The sequence below is a fragment of the Saimiri boliviensis genome, chromosome 2, assembly GCF_048565385.1.
Source record: "Saimiri boliviensis isolate mSaiBol1 chromosome 2, mSaiBol1.pri, whole genome shotgun sequence".
In the NCBI taxonomy this organism is placed as follows: Eukaryota; Metazoa; Chordata; class Mammalia; order Primates; family Cebidae; genus Saimiri; species Saimiri boliviensis.
In genome coordinates, this window is record NC_133450.1 from 170105291 (window position 1) to 170122462 (window position 17172).

General features: G+C 43.3%; 1 protein-coding gene across 5 annotated transcripts in view; it reads right to left on the reverse strand.

The window, feature by feature from the left end:
- The window catches only part of BNC2 (basonuclin zinc finger protein 2), a 450289-nt gene extending 444333 nt beyond the window's left edge, over positions 1-5956 (reverse strand). For 2 of the 5 annotated variants that reach the window (XM_074394875.1, XM_074394879.1), the window contains exon 1: positions 5441-5956. In XM_074394875.1, coding sequence (XP_074250976.1) covers positions 5441-5443 — 3 coding nt within the window. In that variant the 5' untranslated portion in view covers positions 5444-5956. The remainder of the gene's footprint in view (positions 1-5440) is intronic. The other 3 variants (XM_074394876.1, XM_074394881.1, XM_074394877.1) reach the window with 2 other exon arrangements.
- Between the last annotated feature and the right edge of the window lie 11216 nt (positions 5957-17172).

Genomic DNA, 17172 nt, shown 5'->3' on the forward strand with positions numbered 1-17172 from the left:
TCCCACTGGTAAAATACATACACAGTGAGTCATTTAGGAGTTTCACATTCTGCCTTCCTTATGGAAGAATTCCTGATACTCATCTTATTAGAGTTTTATAGTTAAATTCTAGACTTTAGTGAACATAATTTGTTACAAATACTACCACAACTCTCAAAGCCATCTTCCACTCACTGCAAAACTTCGCAGCAGTTACTTCAAGGAAGCTGAATTTATCATGCTAGCAATTTGTGAAGTACAAGGCAAACTTTTTGTAATTTTAAGTGATTGCAACTGTGAAATGGCCTGAACTAGAATTCTTAATTATTGAACCTATTATTTTTTAGTGCCCTTCTCACTATACCTTAAGGGAAGGTTGTATTTCTTAGGAAGTTTATTTTAAATTATAATAGCAAAATATTTAAATCACCAAGAAAAAAATACTCTAGCATGTCAAAGAGAGAAAACAGAGCAAAAAGAACAAAACTGACGTTGTTAAGTACAGATATTTTTAAAGAAAAAAGTTATGACTATGGCAAAAACTTAAAGAATGTTATGTCTGTAATATCATTCTTATGCATATGCATTGAGTTAGAATACAGGTTCACAACAAATGATAAAAGCATACTGAGAACATATTTCAAAACAAGGGAGGTTCTTTGAACAGCCAAATTAAATTATAGCTGAACTCTTGAGTGTACTGAGGGTTCTAATAAGCAACAAATAAAGACTTTCATTGGCTAGCAACATAATGAGAGCTACTGTGCAAAAGATTTTAAGAAGGACAAATCTGGGTAGTTTATCTCACTGGATTATTTTATTTACTTAAATGATAAATATGTTTGTCCAAAGTAATGCTCCAAAAACTAGTATATAAATATTAAAGTGCAATTATGATCAATGACTCTTTAACATAAACAAACATATCACAAATGTTAGTGAAAAGTGATAAATATCAAATTAAATGACAATTATTGAATGCAATATCATTTAAGTCCTATTTAACTTATTTTTTAATCCCTAGCAAGTCAGGTTTATAAATGGTTTACCACTTATGCTTATAACAGAAAGCATTTATTTTAAATAAAATTTATCTCTGGAATACAGCAGTTGTATGTAGAACTACTCCGAAACCACCATTTACAGAAAAGGAGGTGTCCTTCATAAACTAAAAGAAGTTAACTCACTTCTCAGTGATTTGGTAGGAAGTTACTTTTAATAGAACTCTGAAGGCTGACCTCCTAAAACAAGAATAATTCCTTCAGTTGACAAAAACTACAAACAGTAGTTAGTCAAACCAAAACACTTAAAATATAGTATCTGGTTGCATTTTGCCTGATCTTCAATCACCTCAAAGGCAAGAGCCTAGAAAGCTTAGCTGACACCTTGACTGTTCTTGTAGTTCTTTTGCTTCTGTCACTGCTTTAAAAAAAAGGAAAGAAAGAAAAACCATAATGGCACCTCCAAGCCTAAACACTGAGCCAGTATTCATCACCTACTCTTTTTGTGCAACATTCTGATTGCCAGAGTGTTTTTTAAACCTTAAGTATAACTAATAAAATCATGAGGCTCCCTCTAGCTCTTCAGATGGGAGTTTACTAACCAATGATACCACATAATTTCCATCCAACAGGAAAGATTCAAGGAAGCTGCCTCCCCTTCCACAAGAAATGTTTTCAACTGTGTTTCTCGTAAGGATGTAGATGGTAAATGAGACCATCTGCTGAGTAAATCAGAAAGCATTGCTCCTTATATATTTATCAAATTAAGAATCTATTAACTGCTTCCAACCTAAGCTTTATATATAAAATTCTATAGTGAAACTTTAATCTGTTTAAACCATACAACTTAAATTTACCCGTCCTGTCTAAAATTAATTTTAATGTCAAAAAACAAGTAACAACACGTATGAACATCCACAGAAATTCCAATTTGTGATCTGGTCTCAGTTTTAAAAATCTACATTTAAATGCAGAATCTCAAAAATTCAGAAAAAAATTCATTAACTGTATCTGTAGGGTTTATATAAAACAAAGATACTAATAATTTGTAGAAAACATTTTCATGTATCATAATATTTATATACAACACTAGTATAACGACTTTTTTTATTGCTTAATCTTTTCTGCAATTTAGTATTGGCTATTTGGGGATCGTAGCTGTTTAGAAGGCTATAAATAATATAGTTGAAGTATGCCATCTTACAATAACCAAAAAAGCCACATTGTCAACTGGCAAATTATCTCAAACAAATGAATGTGAACAAAACTAAATTGAACTCCTCATACTAAAGCCATCTTTCAAATATTTAAGGAATATTAAAATCGTGCTGAACCCTTAACACTAAAATTAAAAAGTAAAGGAAACCACTAACTTCAAGTCATCATCTATTTTGGACTCCCCTAATATAAGAAATATTCCCAGGCACAACAACAAAAAGAATAGCTCCCTCTACCCCCCCCCACCCCCCACCCCTTTTTGAGCCAGTGTCCAATTTCTTCTTTTCTGAACAGCTGTATTATCCAACTTAAGTTGCTCTGCTAATTTCAGTCCCACAAGGACTAACTTGGAAGGCAAAAAAAATACAAGAAAAGATCAATTTGCTGGGAAAGATCAAATGAGAAAACTGTGGGGACAGCACCAGGTCAGCGTGTGGAGAACTAAGCAGACCTGTTCTTCATTAACTGCGGCTCTCTGGGGATGTCACACACTACCTGTCCGTGGGCTTTATTGAACCGCCTAACCCGCCTCTCTGTTCCATTCTTCTGGGCCCAAGTGAATCATATCCTGCTGCTGACAAGTTAGCAGGGGACTGCGGCTGCAACATGAAAGTACTTTTCTTTCTTGTCTAAATCAGGCAGATTTTTGAAAAGACGACACAGCATTGACTCGTGACATGGCAAGATGAAACGAGAGGTCTGGGCCGGTCTTGGAGCTGTGCAGATAAAAGTAATCAAATGACACTCCTGGAATGCAAATTGGCATTCTTGACTGCAGCAATTGCACAACCATGAAACATCCCTGACAGCAAGCAAGATTAGGACAAAATGTTATGTAAAGCACTGAACTCAAGAACTCTCACTTGAAAATTCAAACTGTAACACTTACATTTTAATATAGCAATAGTCAGCTCTGCTTTTGTCTGCTTCTTTCTGTAATCGCATATTCCTATCTGACAGATATCTTACATTTCAAATTGAGGGGAAAAAATCAGATATTAGGAATCTACTGCTATTAATATTTTCTTAATATTAATTGTAAACTATCATGTACAGCTGCTTTTTATTCAAAGTCTACATGCAAACACCACCCAACTTAATATTCTCAAGGGGAAAAAGTTTCAGCCATTTCTCAAAAGATACTCAAAGTTCCCGTTCAAGCTCACTATTACTTCCCTCAGGTAAAGATACTCCTGCACTTTGGTAAAGTGATTAGCAATCTGGATTTTTAATACAGTGCACTCTGGGAACTAAGAACTTCATTAAGACTGAACAGTTTAAATGAAACAGCTACAAATATAATATAAAACACAAATATTCTCTAAAGGCGCACAAGGGATTGTGTGTGTGTATGCGCACGAGTGTGTTTGAGTCCAAAGAATAAAAGTTCTGTTAACTTGTACAAGGTCTCACTATTAAGGTACATCTTCAGATCAGACACACTAAGCAACAGTGCCAGAAATAAATTCCTCCCACTTAAAGCATGTATGCATGTTCACAGTAACATTTGAAACTGCAGAATACAAAGCAGTAGAAGGAAGGCAAACAGGCTCAGCCACAGTTCAAAGTGATTAGTATATGGGAATAAATGTGTAGACAAATAGTTAATATAGATGTGTAGATAAATAGTTAACACGCGCTAGGATAAAGGGAAGAAAAATAATACCTGCAACTGGCTTTTACAGTGTTCTTGTGTAAAATGCCCATTAGAAGAAAAACGCTCAAGCTCTAGATATATTTAATATTCTGTTTTGATGTCTCACTTAAACACAGCTTTCAACAATTGCAAGTGTCCACGAAGTACATAAAAAACAATAAAACAGGCCACTTTCTGCCACTTTAATCCTGGGTATAGAGGATTATTTTATGATGTCTTTTGTACATCAGTTTTACAACAGACTGACTCTAGGGTAAATGGAAACCATCATAAATCGCACGCTGCTTTCAAAACCACTTTAATTTCTGTCAGCGTTACTGTAACCACAGTCCTGGGCTCACGCTTTTGTGTGTGTGTGCACGCGCGCCTGCATTTGACAGTCGCATCTCCTACACTCCAGTTGTGACTTTGATCACTGAAACAAGAGATGTCACATTAGGGAGAAGGGAAGAAGAAAAAATGCCAACCCGCTATCTCACCTCTATTCTTATCTGTTCCCTCTACATACGGAACACACTATGTCAGATCCCCAAGTGGGGGTAACAATAGCGACGCTGGGTGGAAGCAAACTAAAAAGAAGGGAGTGGTCAAGCCCCATTTCTAACAAATCACTTCCCCGAAAGCGGACAGAGCGGCTCATCACCAGTCGAACTAATTGCAGGCTTCCTCGCTGCAGAGAAGTCGCTTCGCGTAGAAGGACTGTGCTGGAGTCTTGCTTCGCAAAGCCAGCCCATTTCCTCCACCACTGGCACTTGGAACTTTTTTTCAACCTTAAACTCACTTCACAGGGGATTTCACCTAGGGTTTTTCAACATACAGGTTTTTTATTCTACTCCCTCCACAGGCCCGAAATCCCACCCTCCAGTCGACGTGCAAGTAAAACAAATCGGCTCCTATAGAATGGCACTTCGAAAAGAGCCGTCTCTCTGCAGGGTTGATTTTCCTGCCCTGCGTTCTGCACCTTCTCGGTGAAGCCTGCAGGAGCATTTCCTCCCATCTCCATTTACCACGCCAGGGTTCCGAACGTGCAGAAGAGGGGAGGGGAAGAGCCGACGTGCCGGCCCCGGCGGCTGCGCCCCAGCGCACCCGGCACACACGCCCAGCCGCCGGCCCCTCACTCGGCGGCAAGTTGTAAAAGTTGCCGTAGGTCTCAGCCGCCTTCCTCTCCGCCGCGAGCTCCAGCCGGCGCTCCATTCATCCCCGCTCCCTTCCACCTCGTCCCCCCGGCCCGTCCCCAACTCCCTGGAGCCTCCCCTGGAGCCTCCCCTCGCCAGCTGCTCACCTTCGCGCGGAAGCCGCGAGCGGGGCCGACCTTGACGAGCCCCCTCACACGCGCACCCTCCCACCTGGAGCTCGCCTCGGAAACTTGGGGCCAAGTTTAGGGGAAGACACCAGGAGCGCAGCGGGAACCAGGTCTGACCCGGGGTTTTCGTCCCCGGCCCGCCCTCCTCAGCGTCCCCTTACCCCTGGCGCCGCGAGGCTGAGGGCGGACACGGCCCCCGGGCGGCCCCGGTGGCGCTCGGGCGCGGGGGTCATTTCTGACGAAGTCTAGAATAAAAAGGGAAGAAGGGTGGAAACTTCTTACCATCTCGGCATGCTGGTTGTCAAGTGCAACCCCCGCCTCTTGGTCTCCTCTTAGCGGCCGCGCCTGGACCAGCCCCTCGGCCGCCGCTGGCTCCCTCCGTCTCGGCCTTTCTCTCCCTCCCCCTCCGAGTTCCTCCGGGCCGCCGCTCTCGCCGCCTCCGCCTCCCCGCCCGCCCGCGCGCGCCCTCGCCGCGGCCCCTCGGCGCTCAGGTGACTGATTTACACTCGCGCCGGGGTCGCGCTCGCGCCCCGAGTCCCAGCCGGCACGGTTCCCCGGCCCCTCCTCAGGACAAAAAAAAAGGAACGAAGGAACGGCTTGTCCCGGGAGGGGGCTGCCCTGCTCGCGGGAGGCGGGGTACCGGCGGGCGAGGTGACCTCGGCGCTCGTGCAAGCCCCACAAGTTTTTCCTCTCTGCAGAACTGTCGTGACTACAATGTTGCTTCCCTTTTGCAAAACAAAAGTCGGCTGGTTGTGTTGCTGTTCGTCCTGAGAGGTCCACGGGCTTAGGGAAGGAGGATGTATGTTTCTCCCTCCCCCCCGCCCCGGGACTTGTTTGGGGCTTCTTGTTTGTTTGGGAGGTTTTCTCGCTCTCTTTCTGGGGATGGAAAAACAACTTTCTGGGGATGGAAAAACAACCCTGGCGCCCCCCCGACCCCCGACCGGGGCTGCGGGCGTGGAGGTGGAGGTGGCCGCTAGCGCCCAGCTGTCACAAAAAAAAAAAAAAAAAAAAAAAAAAAAAAAAAAAAAAAAGCGGGGCGGGGGTGGGGAGCGGAGGGAAGGAGCAGAGAGGAGGCTGCGAAACGGCGAGGAAAGGGCGCGAACTTTATTCCGACTGCAGCAAACCGCGGCGGCTCTTTCCTTTTCGGGCACGCGGGCGTCTGGGTCCCATTTGACCAGTTCCTCCTCCCCAACCCCGCACGCCCCCTCCTCCCATGCCCCTTCCCCGGCGTCGCTGCTGCGGCCGCGCCAGCTCCCCGCGCCCCTCAGCCCAGCTCCTATGCGCGCCGCTAGGGAGAAGGCGAAGGAGGCAGAGGAAAACCCAAGGGACGGAAACCCCGGACGAGAACGTGCTGGTAGAAAAGGCCAAAAGTTGCGCGCAGCTGAGGGAAAAAAGTTTCTAGTGGCAGCGCGTCTTGTGCCGGCCCAGACGCCGGCTTGCGGCGAGGGCTTCCTTCCCCTTCCCCTTGGTCTGGGCCGCGGGCCTCGGGCTGGAGAGGAAGGAGGCTGTCGCGCCCGCGGGAGAAACAACAGTCACATCTGTGGGTGACACTCAGCCGACCCAAGTCACCCTGCCCCGGAGACTCAGAAACGCCGGCTGCAGGCTGAGCGCGCACATGCTTGCAGCTGAAAGACATTTCTTAAATGCAGGCAAAACACACTCCCGGGCCGCAAGAATGGGGCGGGGGTAGGGGGGAGCTTAATCATCATCGTCTAACGTACGTTTTGTGCCAAAAACATCTCTGCGTTGTACAGATTTATCATAGCTAGAGCAAACTTTCTGCTTATCTGACATGGAAGGAAGGCATAGGTTTCAAGCATACTCCCTGAGCAACAAGAAATCAGAGAATGGGGAAGATTTGGCAGAACAACAGATTTGGTTACCGGTTCCTACCGAAAAGTGAGAATCATCCCTTCTTCCTTTTCTCTCCTCCTCAAATAGAGGGAAAGAGAGAGAGAGAGAGAGACCAGTTAATTGCATTCAGAGGCCAGAATTAAATTCCTTTGAAAATATGTAGCCTTGTAATTACATAGTTTTATTTTCTTTGCACAGTCTGGTCTTAGTTTAATAAAATTTTTCACAATAACTAATTTTTAAAAATTTTTTGGGAGCCACCGATGAGAGTCCAAGTAGCCACAGCTGTTTCGAAAATGTGATCAGGCGGCTGGGCGTGGTGGCTCACGCCTGTAATCCCAGCACTTTGGGAGGCTGAGGCGGGTGGATCACCTGAGACCAGTCTAGCCAACATGGAGAAACCTTGTCTCTACTAAAAATACCAAAATTAGCCCGGCATGGTGGCGGCCGTCTGTAGTCCCAGCTGCTTGGGAGGCTGAGGCAGAAGAATTGCTTGAACCCAGGAGGCGGAGGCTGCAGTGAGCCGAGATGGTGATACTGCACTCCAGCCTGGGCGACAGAGCTAGACTCTGTCTCACCAAATTCTTGACCGTTTCCTGGCCCCTTCAAAGAAGATTTCAAGTCACTTCTGTGTTTGTGGATTCTGTGCATTATTTTGTTGTAGAAAAATGTGTCTGGTAACAATTCTCTCACCTTATTTATCGTAAATACCTTAGAGTTCTGTACACAGGTTGCGTCTGGAGGTTTCCAATGAGAGACAAGATTACTTCTCTCGCCACAGCATAAATCAAAGTATAGACTAGATCTCCCAGCAACCATCCATATATAAACTTAAGTGCATGTTATCTAAGAAGGCTCATCTTTAAATGATTTGATTAAGGTGTAGAGCATGTTCCCTTATTCTCTAAACATAACTGTAACATCATCCTGTAGTTTGCAGAAACTGCTTACACAAGGGATAATGATGACCAAATGTGCATTTTGAACAACTGAGGGTCATCACAAGAATTTTCCAGAAATGAGCCAAGTTCCAATATGTTTTTCTTGCACCATGGAGAGATGAGAATATCTAGTTGCTAATTTGAGAGTCATTACCCATACAAATCCATTCACACACTTAACCGCTTTGGACAAGTGACAGATCAGCAATTGCCAAACAATTGTATTCACACAGTGCATTTTTGGCTGAGCACCTACACTGGCCAACATGCAGAAGTTATTCCACATCAAGCAACCTGTAGTTTACATTCCCCTGATTGGTTCCAGATCTGTCTGTTTTTGATGTTAGCATACAAACAATTTATGTGAGGCAAGATGCGTCTATTTGGGATCTTGTGCCTTTCTAAAGAGTCATCCTGATAAAGATGGGGAATGTGTTAGGCTGAAGAGCTGTGCTTGGAAAAGGTGGAAGAATTTACAGAAGGAAGCAAAGCTTAGCATTTAAGAGGATTCCACAGTCTCATTTCCTCTAGTGGTCTATATGGCAATTGGAATAAAACTTTAAGTCCTTTTTGCATCCTGAAACACCTGAATGATCTATACCTGCCTGACTTCTTCTGACTGTTTTATTCCATTTGTTCATTACCATGGTGGACTACACTCGAGTCACACTGCCTTGCTCTCTGTTCCTCTAACTTGCAAAGCTCCTTCCTGCTTTTTGCCCCTGCTGTTCTACCTGGAATGTTCTCTCAAGTTTTCCAAAGATTCCTTCTATCATTTATATCTCAGCTCTAATAGCAATTCTGCAGTCTCTAAATAGCTCTTGGCCCGCCACCCCAAACACCCCTCATACTTCATGTTATTACTTATTTTCTTTTGTATCACTTATCAATATCTGAAACTGTCTTCTTAGTTTATGTGTTTATGATTTTTCTTCAACGAAAATGCAAGCTCCACAAGGGAAATGACTGTGCTGCAGGTCCTTGAATAACATAGTTTCATTCAATGTCATTTTATTCAACACCCTTTTGTTATAAAGCTGAGAAAAAAAAAAAAAAAAGCCGATTCCCAGCCAAGGCCACTGTCTGTGTGGCATTTGCACATTCTCCCCATTGTCTGCATGGGTTCTCTCCCGATACGCCAGTTTCTTCCCACATCTCAAAGACATGCCCCTTGGGTTCACTGTAGTATCTACATGGTCCCAGTGTGAGTGATTGTGAGTGTGTGTGTGTGTGAGTGTGCCCTGTATGGACTGATGGCCTGCCCAGGGTTGGTTCCTGCCTTGTCCCCTGAGCTATCCAGATAGGCTTCAGCCACCTGCACCCCTGAACTGGAATAATTGGGTAAATATTTAATTATCTGGCTGAGCACAGTAGCTCACACCTGTAATCCCAGCACTTTGGGAGGCCAAGGTGAGCAGATCACTTGAGGTCAGGAGTTTGAGACCAGCCTAGCCAACATGGCAAAAACCCATCCCTACTAAAAATACCAAAAAAATTAGCTGGGCGTGGTGGCGTGTGCCCGCAATCCCAGCTACTGGGAGGCTAAGGCAGGATAATTGCTTGAACTCGGGAGGAGGAGGTTATAGTGAGCCAAGATCACACTACTACACTGCAGCCTGAGCAACAAAGTGAGACTCCTCTCTCAAAAAAAAATTAAAATTATCCAAATTGTTTATATTAATATCTCTTTAAGTGTATTATAGCTCACATTTATTTCAAGTTTCAATATTAGAAGTATGTTAGGGTCTTTATTTCGGAGTTCCATGATGTTTGGTGACCAAAAATACCCTGCAGGAAATTAACCCTTGTTATATTAGCCGGTGGTAAAATGGGTTGTGCTCAGTGTTGTTTTGCTTAAAGTCACAGTTCCCAGGAATGTATTCATGACATTAGGTGAGGACTTTGTTCAGTCCTCAGTCCATAAAACAATGCCAGGCACAAAATAAACTCTTTTAAGTATTATTTGAATTGATGAAGAAATGTCAAGATGATCCCAGTGTATTGATCTGATGACCTGAAGGCCAAACAAGTTCACTGTAAGAATATGGGGGGAAAAAAGAGCTTTTTCTTTTGGAGAATGTAGCAAACACTGTTGACTTTTTATACTGGCCATTCTCGAAGTGTGGTCTTGGGACCCCTATGGATCACCAAGACCCTTTTAGGAGGTCCATGAAATCAAAACTATTTTTATTACAATACTGGGAAGTTATTTGCCTTTCTTGATTTCTTTTCTGGGTATACAGTGGAGTTTTCCAATGATAATGTAACAGGTGGTATCACAACAGACTGAATGCAGAAGCAGATATGAGAACCCGCCTGTCTTTTATTATATAAGCTGTTAAAGAAATTTGCCAAAAATGTAAATCAGTGCACTCTTCTAATTTTTTTTTTTTTTTTTTTTTTTTTTTTTGAGATAGAGTCTCTCTGGGTTGCTCAGACTGGAGTTCAGTGGCACAATCTCGGCTCACTACAACCTCTGCCTCCCAGGTTCAAATGATTCTCCTGCCTCAGCCTCCCAAGTAGCTGGGACTCAGGTGGGCACCATCATGCCTGGCTAATTTTTGTATTTTTAGTAGAGATGGAGTTGCATTATGTTGGCCAGGCTAGTCTCGATCTCCTGACCTCAAGTTATCCACCCACTTTGGCCTCCCAAAGTGTTGGGATTATAGGTGTGAGCCACCACACTCGGCCTGTTTTTTTTTTTGTTTGTTTTCCATGTTAAAATACGGGTATATATTTATTTCCCATTGCTGCCATGACAAATTACCACAGATTTAGGGGATTAAATAACACAAATTCATTCGGTCCAGGCACAGTGGCTCATGCCTATAATTCTAGCACTTTGGAAGGCCGAGGCAGGCAGATCTCGAGGTCAGGAGATGGAGACCATCCTGGCCAACATGATGAAACCCCACCTCTACAGAAAATACAAAAATGAGCTGGCTGTGGTGGTGCATGCCTGTAATCCCAGCTACTCAGTGGGCTGAAACAGGAGAATCGCTTGAACCGGGGAAGAGGAGATTGCAGTGAGCAAAGATTGTACCACTGTACTCCAGCCTGGCGACAAAGCCAGACTGTGTCTCAAACACACACGCACACACACACACACACACACACACAGACACACACACACACATTCATTACAATTTTAGAGGTCAGAAATCTGAAATAGGTTTCACTAAACTAAAACGTGTTTGTGAGCCTGTGTTTCTTATTGGAGTTCCTTGGGGAGAATCTATTTCCTTATTTCTTCCAGCTTCTAAAGGTCACCCCCATTCCTTGGTTTATGGCCCCCTTCCATCTTCAAAGCCTGTAATAACAAGACATGTCTTTCTCATGCCATATCCCACTGTGACACTGAGCCTTCTCCCTCCCTCTTTCAATTATAACTCCCGAAGTGATTACACTGGGTTTATCTAGATAATTCAGGATAATCTCCCCATATCAAGATCCTTAATTTAATAACATCTGCATATTTGTAGGTTCAAGGGATTAGATTATGAACCATCATTAGGGGTCATTATTTTGTCAAACACAGTATAGTAACAAGTGATGGGTTTAATGTTGTTATTTTAAGTGAATTAATAACTTTAAAATTTTTCTCATACAAGGAACATCAGTAGCTAATGATGTTTATCAACAAACGCTCTTTGAATTCTTCAATAATTTTTTTTTTTGAGACAAAGTTTTCACTCTTTTTGCCCAGGTGGGAGTGCAATGGTGTGATCTCAGCTCTGTGCAACCTCTGCTTCCCGGGTTCAAGTGATTCTCCTGCCTCAGCCTCCCAAGTAGCTGGGATTACAGGCATGCGCCACCACACCTGGCTAATTTGGTATTTTTAGTAGATATGGGGTTTCTCCATGCTGGTCAGACTGGTCTCAGCCTCTGGACCCCAGGTGATCCGCCTGCCTCGGCCTCCCAAAGTGCTGGGATTGAAGGTGTGAGCCACTGTGCCTGGCCTCTTCAATAATTTTAAGAAGTCATGTGATTGTGGCCAGGCCTGGTGGCTCAAGCCTGTAATCCCAGCACTTTGGGAGGCCAAGGTGGGTGGATCACCTGAGGTCAGGAGTTCAAGATCAGCCTGGCCAACATGGCAAAACCCCGTCTCTAATAAAAATACAAATATTAGCCGGGCTTGGTGGTGGGCAGCTGCAATCCCAGCTACAGGGGAGGCTGAGACAGGAGAATCGCTCCAACCCAGGAGACAGAGGTTACAGTGAGCTAAGATCACACCACTGCACTCCAGACTGGGCAACAGAACGAGACTCCATCTCAAAAAGTAAAAAAATAAAAAACAGAAAGAGATCATTTGAGAATGGCTGTTGAACACAAGAGTTAGTTTCTCTTTGGTGCCTCTGGTTAACCTAGATTGTTCTTTTTTTTTTTTTTCTTTTTTTTGAGACAGAGTCTCTCTCTCTGTCGCCAGGTGCCAGGCTGGAGTGCAATGGTGTGATCTTGGCTCACTGCAACCTCCGCCTCCCGGATTCAAGCAGTTCTCCTGCCTCAGCCTCCCGAATAGCTGGGACTACAGGCGCACACGCCACCACACCCAGGTAATTTTTGTATCTTTAGTAGAGACAGCATTTCACCATGTTGGCCAGGATGGTCTCGATCTCCTGACCTCATGATCCTCCCACCTCGGCCTCCCAAAGTGCTAGGATTACAGGCGTGAGCCACCCCACCTGGCCGATTGTTCTAAACCCATTATGGTGGGCCTCTTCCCCTTTGGTGTCATTGGTTTAAGGATGAGCATGTTAGTTCTTGTCAATTAGTAACGAGAGGAAGTCATTGGAGGGATGTCAGGGAAAGATTATGCTATGCATTAAAACTAAAAAAAAACCAAAATGACAGGAAATAGACTGTCCCTTTTCTGCTCTGGATGTTAGTATGTGAGACTGGAGTATCTCAAAGCAGCAGCATCCACCTTGTGCCCAAAAGGGACCCCGCATACCTGGAATAATAGAGTGGGAAGGTGCTAAGCACCTGAACTCTTGATGATATTACTGACTTACTGGATTAACTAACCTCAGATGGCATGAAACTTCTTGGTATGTGATATAATCAATCCCCTTAGCATTTAGTGTATTTTAAGGTTGCCTTTTTATTCATTGCAGCTTGAAGCTTTCTAAATTACAGAGAAATAACATGTCTGTTTACAGTTTCCATGTAGGAATTCCCTCCTGTCATTTCCTGTATTTTTTTCTAAATTCTGAGAAAAATCTGTGAAGAAATCAGCAAAACGGGAAAAGTATTATCATCCCCCGTGAGAATTAAAAATTAACAATCAACACAGAGGCAATACTAGTTAGCATGAACTGAAGAGCAGGAAATGCTGACACAGAGTGGAGTTAAGGTGACATTTTCAGAAATGGTTACCATCTAATCAGTTTTGTTTGTAGTTGGTGGCCACGTAAGTGTGTGTTTCTGGTCCCCATCCACTGCTGTTGATGAATCATTCTTGCAAATTAAGTAAACAGAAGTTTATTGCATAAAATATTATAAATCTTATGAGTTGTCTTTCAAGAAATAACATGTTTTGGAAACAAAATAAGTCCTTACATTGACAATTTCAACACAGGATTTTGTGTAGTGCTCTTAACTTTTCTGGGAGATCCTGAATGTTACATTATTCAAATACCACTCAATAGATAGACTAAAGTTCTTTGTAAATAAAAAGAAAAAATATATAAATGTTGTTGTGGGAAAATAATCTGAATTTTAAAAAGCAATTCAATTTCAATAGCAAAACCAAACTAAGAGCAGACAAAATATTGCCATTACTAAAAAAGAAAATGAGTTTATATGGAACAATTTATACACTAATGACAACTTTAGCATGTTTTGTGACTTTTTTTTTTTTTTTTTTTTTTTTGAGACGGAGTTTCGCTCTTGTTACCCAGGCTGGAGTGCAATGGCGCGATCTCGGCTCACCGCAACCTCTGCCTCCTGGGCTCAGGCAATTCTCCTGCCTCAGCCTCCTGAGTAGCTGGGATTACAGGCACGTGCCACCATGCCCAACTAATTTTTCGTATTTTTAGTAGAGACGGGGTTTCACCATGTTGACCAGGATGGTCTCGATCTCTTGACCTCGTGATCCACCCGCCTCGGCCTCCCAAAGTGCTGGGATTATAGGCGTGAGCCACCGCACCCGGCCTGTTTTCTGACTTTTATCAATTTGACCAATGTCAACAGGAAATGAAAGAAATTTTCTACCAATGGAAATTTTATCATGAATCCAAGATTAAGACTATCAGAGAAATTGATGTTTTCTGTGTTTTTTTTTTTGTTTTTTTTTTTTTTTGAGACAGAGTTTCACTCTTGTTGCCCAGGCTGGAGAGCAATGGTGCGATCTCGGCTCACCACAACCTCCGCCTCCTGGGTTCAAGGCAATTCTCCTGCCTCAGCCTCCTGAGTAGCTGAGATTACAGGCATGCACCACCATGCCCAGCTAATTTTTTGTATTTTTAGTAGAGACGGATTTCACCATGTTGACCAGGGTGGTCTCGATCTCTTGACCTCGTGATCCACCCGCCTCGGCCTCCCAAAGTGCTGGGATTACAGGCATGAGCCACCGCGCCCAACTTGTTTTTTTTTTTAGATGGAGTTTCGCTCTTGTTACCCAGGCTGGAGTGCAATGGTGCGATCTCGGCTCACCGCAACCTCTGCCTCCTGGGTTCAGGCAATTCTCCTGCCTAAGCCTCCTGAGTAGCTGGGATTACAGGCACGCGCCACCATGCCCAGCTAATTTTTTGTATTTTTAGTAGAGACGGATTTCACCATTTTGACCAGGGTGGTCTCGATCTCTTGACCTCGTGATCCACCCGCCTCGGCCTCCCAAAGTGCTGAGATTACAGGCCTGAGTCACCGAGCCCGGACGAGGTTTTCTGTTTTAAATGTTTATTTTAACAATGGTAACTTTTAAATATTAAACATGTGTGGCTTGCTTTTACAATTTTTAAATGTATTTAATTTAACATTGATGTTAATGCTTTCTGTTTTTTAGTGTTTTCTATTACTAAACGTCCTTATCAAGTAGAGGTAATTTTTTTTTCTTTTTTTTCTTTTTTTTCTTTTTTTTTTTTTTTTTTTTTGGTGATGGAGTCTTGCTTACTCTCCCAAGCTGGAGTGCAATGGCACAATCTAAGCTCACTGCAACCTCCACCTCCCGGGTTCACATGATTCTCCTGCCTCTGCCTCCTGAGTAGCTGGGATACAGGTGCTCGTTACCATGCCTAGCTGATTTTTTGTTTGCCAGGCTAGTCTTGAACTCCTGACCTCAAGCAATCCACCTGCCTTGGCCTCCCAAAGTGCTGGGATTACATGTGTGAGCCACTGCACCTGGCCCATGCCTGACTAATTTTTGTATTTTTGTAGGGATAGGGTTTCACCATGTTGGCCAGGCTGGTCTCCAACTTCTGACCTCAGGTGATCCACCTGCCTTGGCCTCCCAGAGTGCTGGATTACAGGTGTGAGCCACCACACCTGGCTGGTAGCGCTAATTTTTACATGTTATTGAAATATATAATCTTGGCACAATATTGGTTCGTATACTAATAAGCCACACATTCATTATTACATTCTTTTTTTTTTTTTTGAGACGGAGTTTCACTCTTGCTACCCAGGCTGGAGTGCAATGGCGCCATCTCGGCTTACCACAACCTCTGCCTCCTGGGTTTAGGCAATCCTCCTGCCTCAGCCTCCTGAGTAGCTGGGATTACAGGCACACGCCACCATGCCCCGCTAATTTTTTGTATTTTTAGTAGAGACGGGGTTTCACCATGTTGACCAGGATGGTCTCGATCTCTTGACCTCGTGATCCACCCGCCTCGGCCTCCCAGAGTGCTGGGATTATAGGCTTGAGCCACCGCACCTGGCCCTATTACATTCTTTTATACGGGAAATGTTTCCAACACATAGTAGAACCCTATCACAAAAAAAAGATTTACTATTGCCGGGCCCGGTGGCTCAAGCCTGTAATCCCAGCACTCTGGGAGGCCGAGGCGGGTGGATCACGAGGTCAAGAGATCGCGACCATCCTGGTCAACATGGTGAAACCCCGTCTCTACTAAAATACAAAAAATTAGCTGGACGTGGTGGCGCGTGCCTGTAATCCCAGCTACTCAGGAGGCTGAGGCAGGAGAATTGCCTGAACCCAGGAGGCGGAGGTTGCGGTGAGCCGAGATTGCGCCATTGCACTCCAGCCTGGGTAACAAGAGCGAAACTCCGTCTCAAAAAAAAAAAAAAAAAAAAAAAAAAAGATTTACTATTTATTATTTTGATCATTATTATTTAAAAAATATATCAGTTAAGTGTTATGAAAAATACAGAATAACTCATGATGTTGGGAATCTTCATGAATTCTAATTTCTCATTTCTAAATCCTAAGATTAATTTCTGCCAGGAATTTGGAAACACTAGATCTGTGTTTGTCATATCAAAGTCTTTCAAAATTTCCCTACCCTGACATATTTTCACAAATCTGCATTATCGTATAGTTATCCATTGATCATTCCATGAATAAATGCAGTAATATTTACCCCTATCTCAAAATAGTAATGTCTAACTCTCAGATGCATGGGATATTGTTGATCTTTCAAAAATGGTCCCCTCTAATGATTCTTTACCACTTTTCTATACTGGCTTCTTCCTTTCCTTTATCATATTCTTTCTCAACCCCTTCACACGTATTTCTTCTGTACATAATGTCAGATTTCCACCAAATGGTCAAATCTCTCGGTTTTTCTCTTCTGTTTTTATTATGGTCTTCCTAGGTGTCTGAACCACCCCAACTGCAAATTGAATTCTATATCCATTTCTATTTCACCCAAATTCTAGTCTAGTAGTTCATATGGTCTAAATGGATCTTGCTAATTGAATATTCAACACATAGCTCATCTTCATCTCAAACTTAACCTGAGCTGGAAACCATCACTAACCCTTCTAAATTTCTCCTTTCAACTTTCCTTTGTCTGTCTTTACTCATCTTTCATCTGTTTGTTTAAGGGCAAACCTTGTATTCAACATTGAATCTTGAATCCTCTTTCCCTTGCCTTCATCTCCCAAATCATCCTTCACTAAATCACACAAGTGTTCCTTCAGTGTATTCTTCACATCCTCCATTCCCATTTCATTCACTGACCACTATTCTTTCTGTTTACTATTGCAACAATGTTTCCGTTATACTCTTCCTGTCCACCTTCCACCCCCGTTCTTACCTAT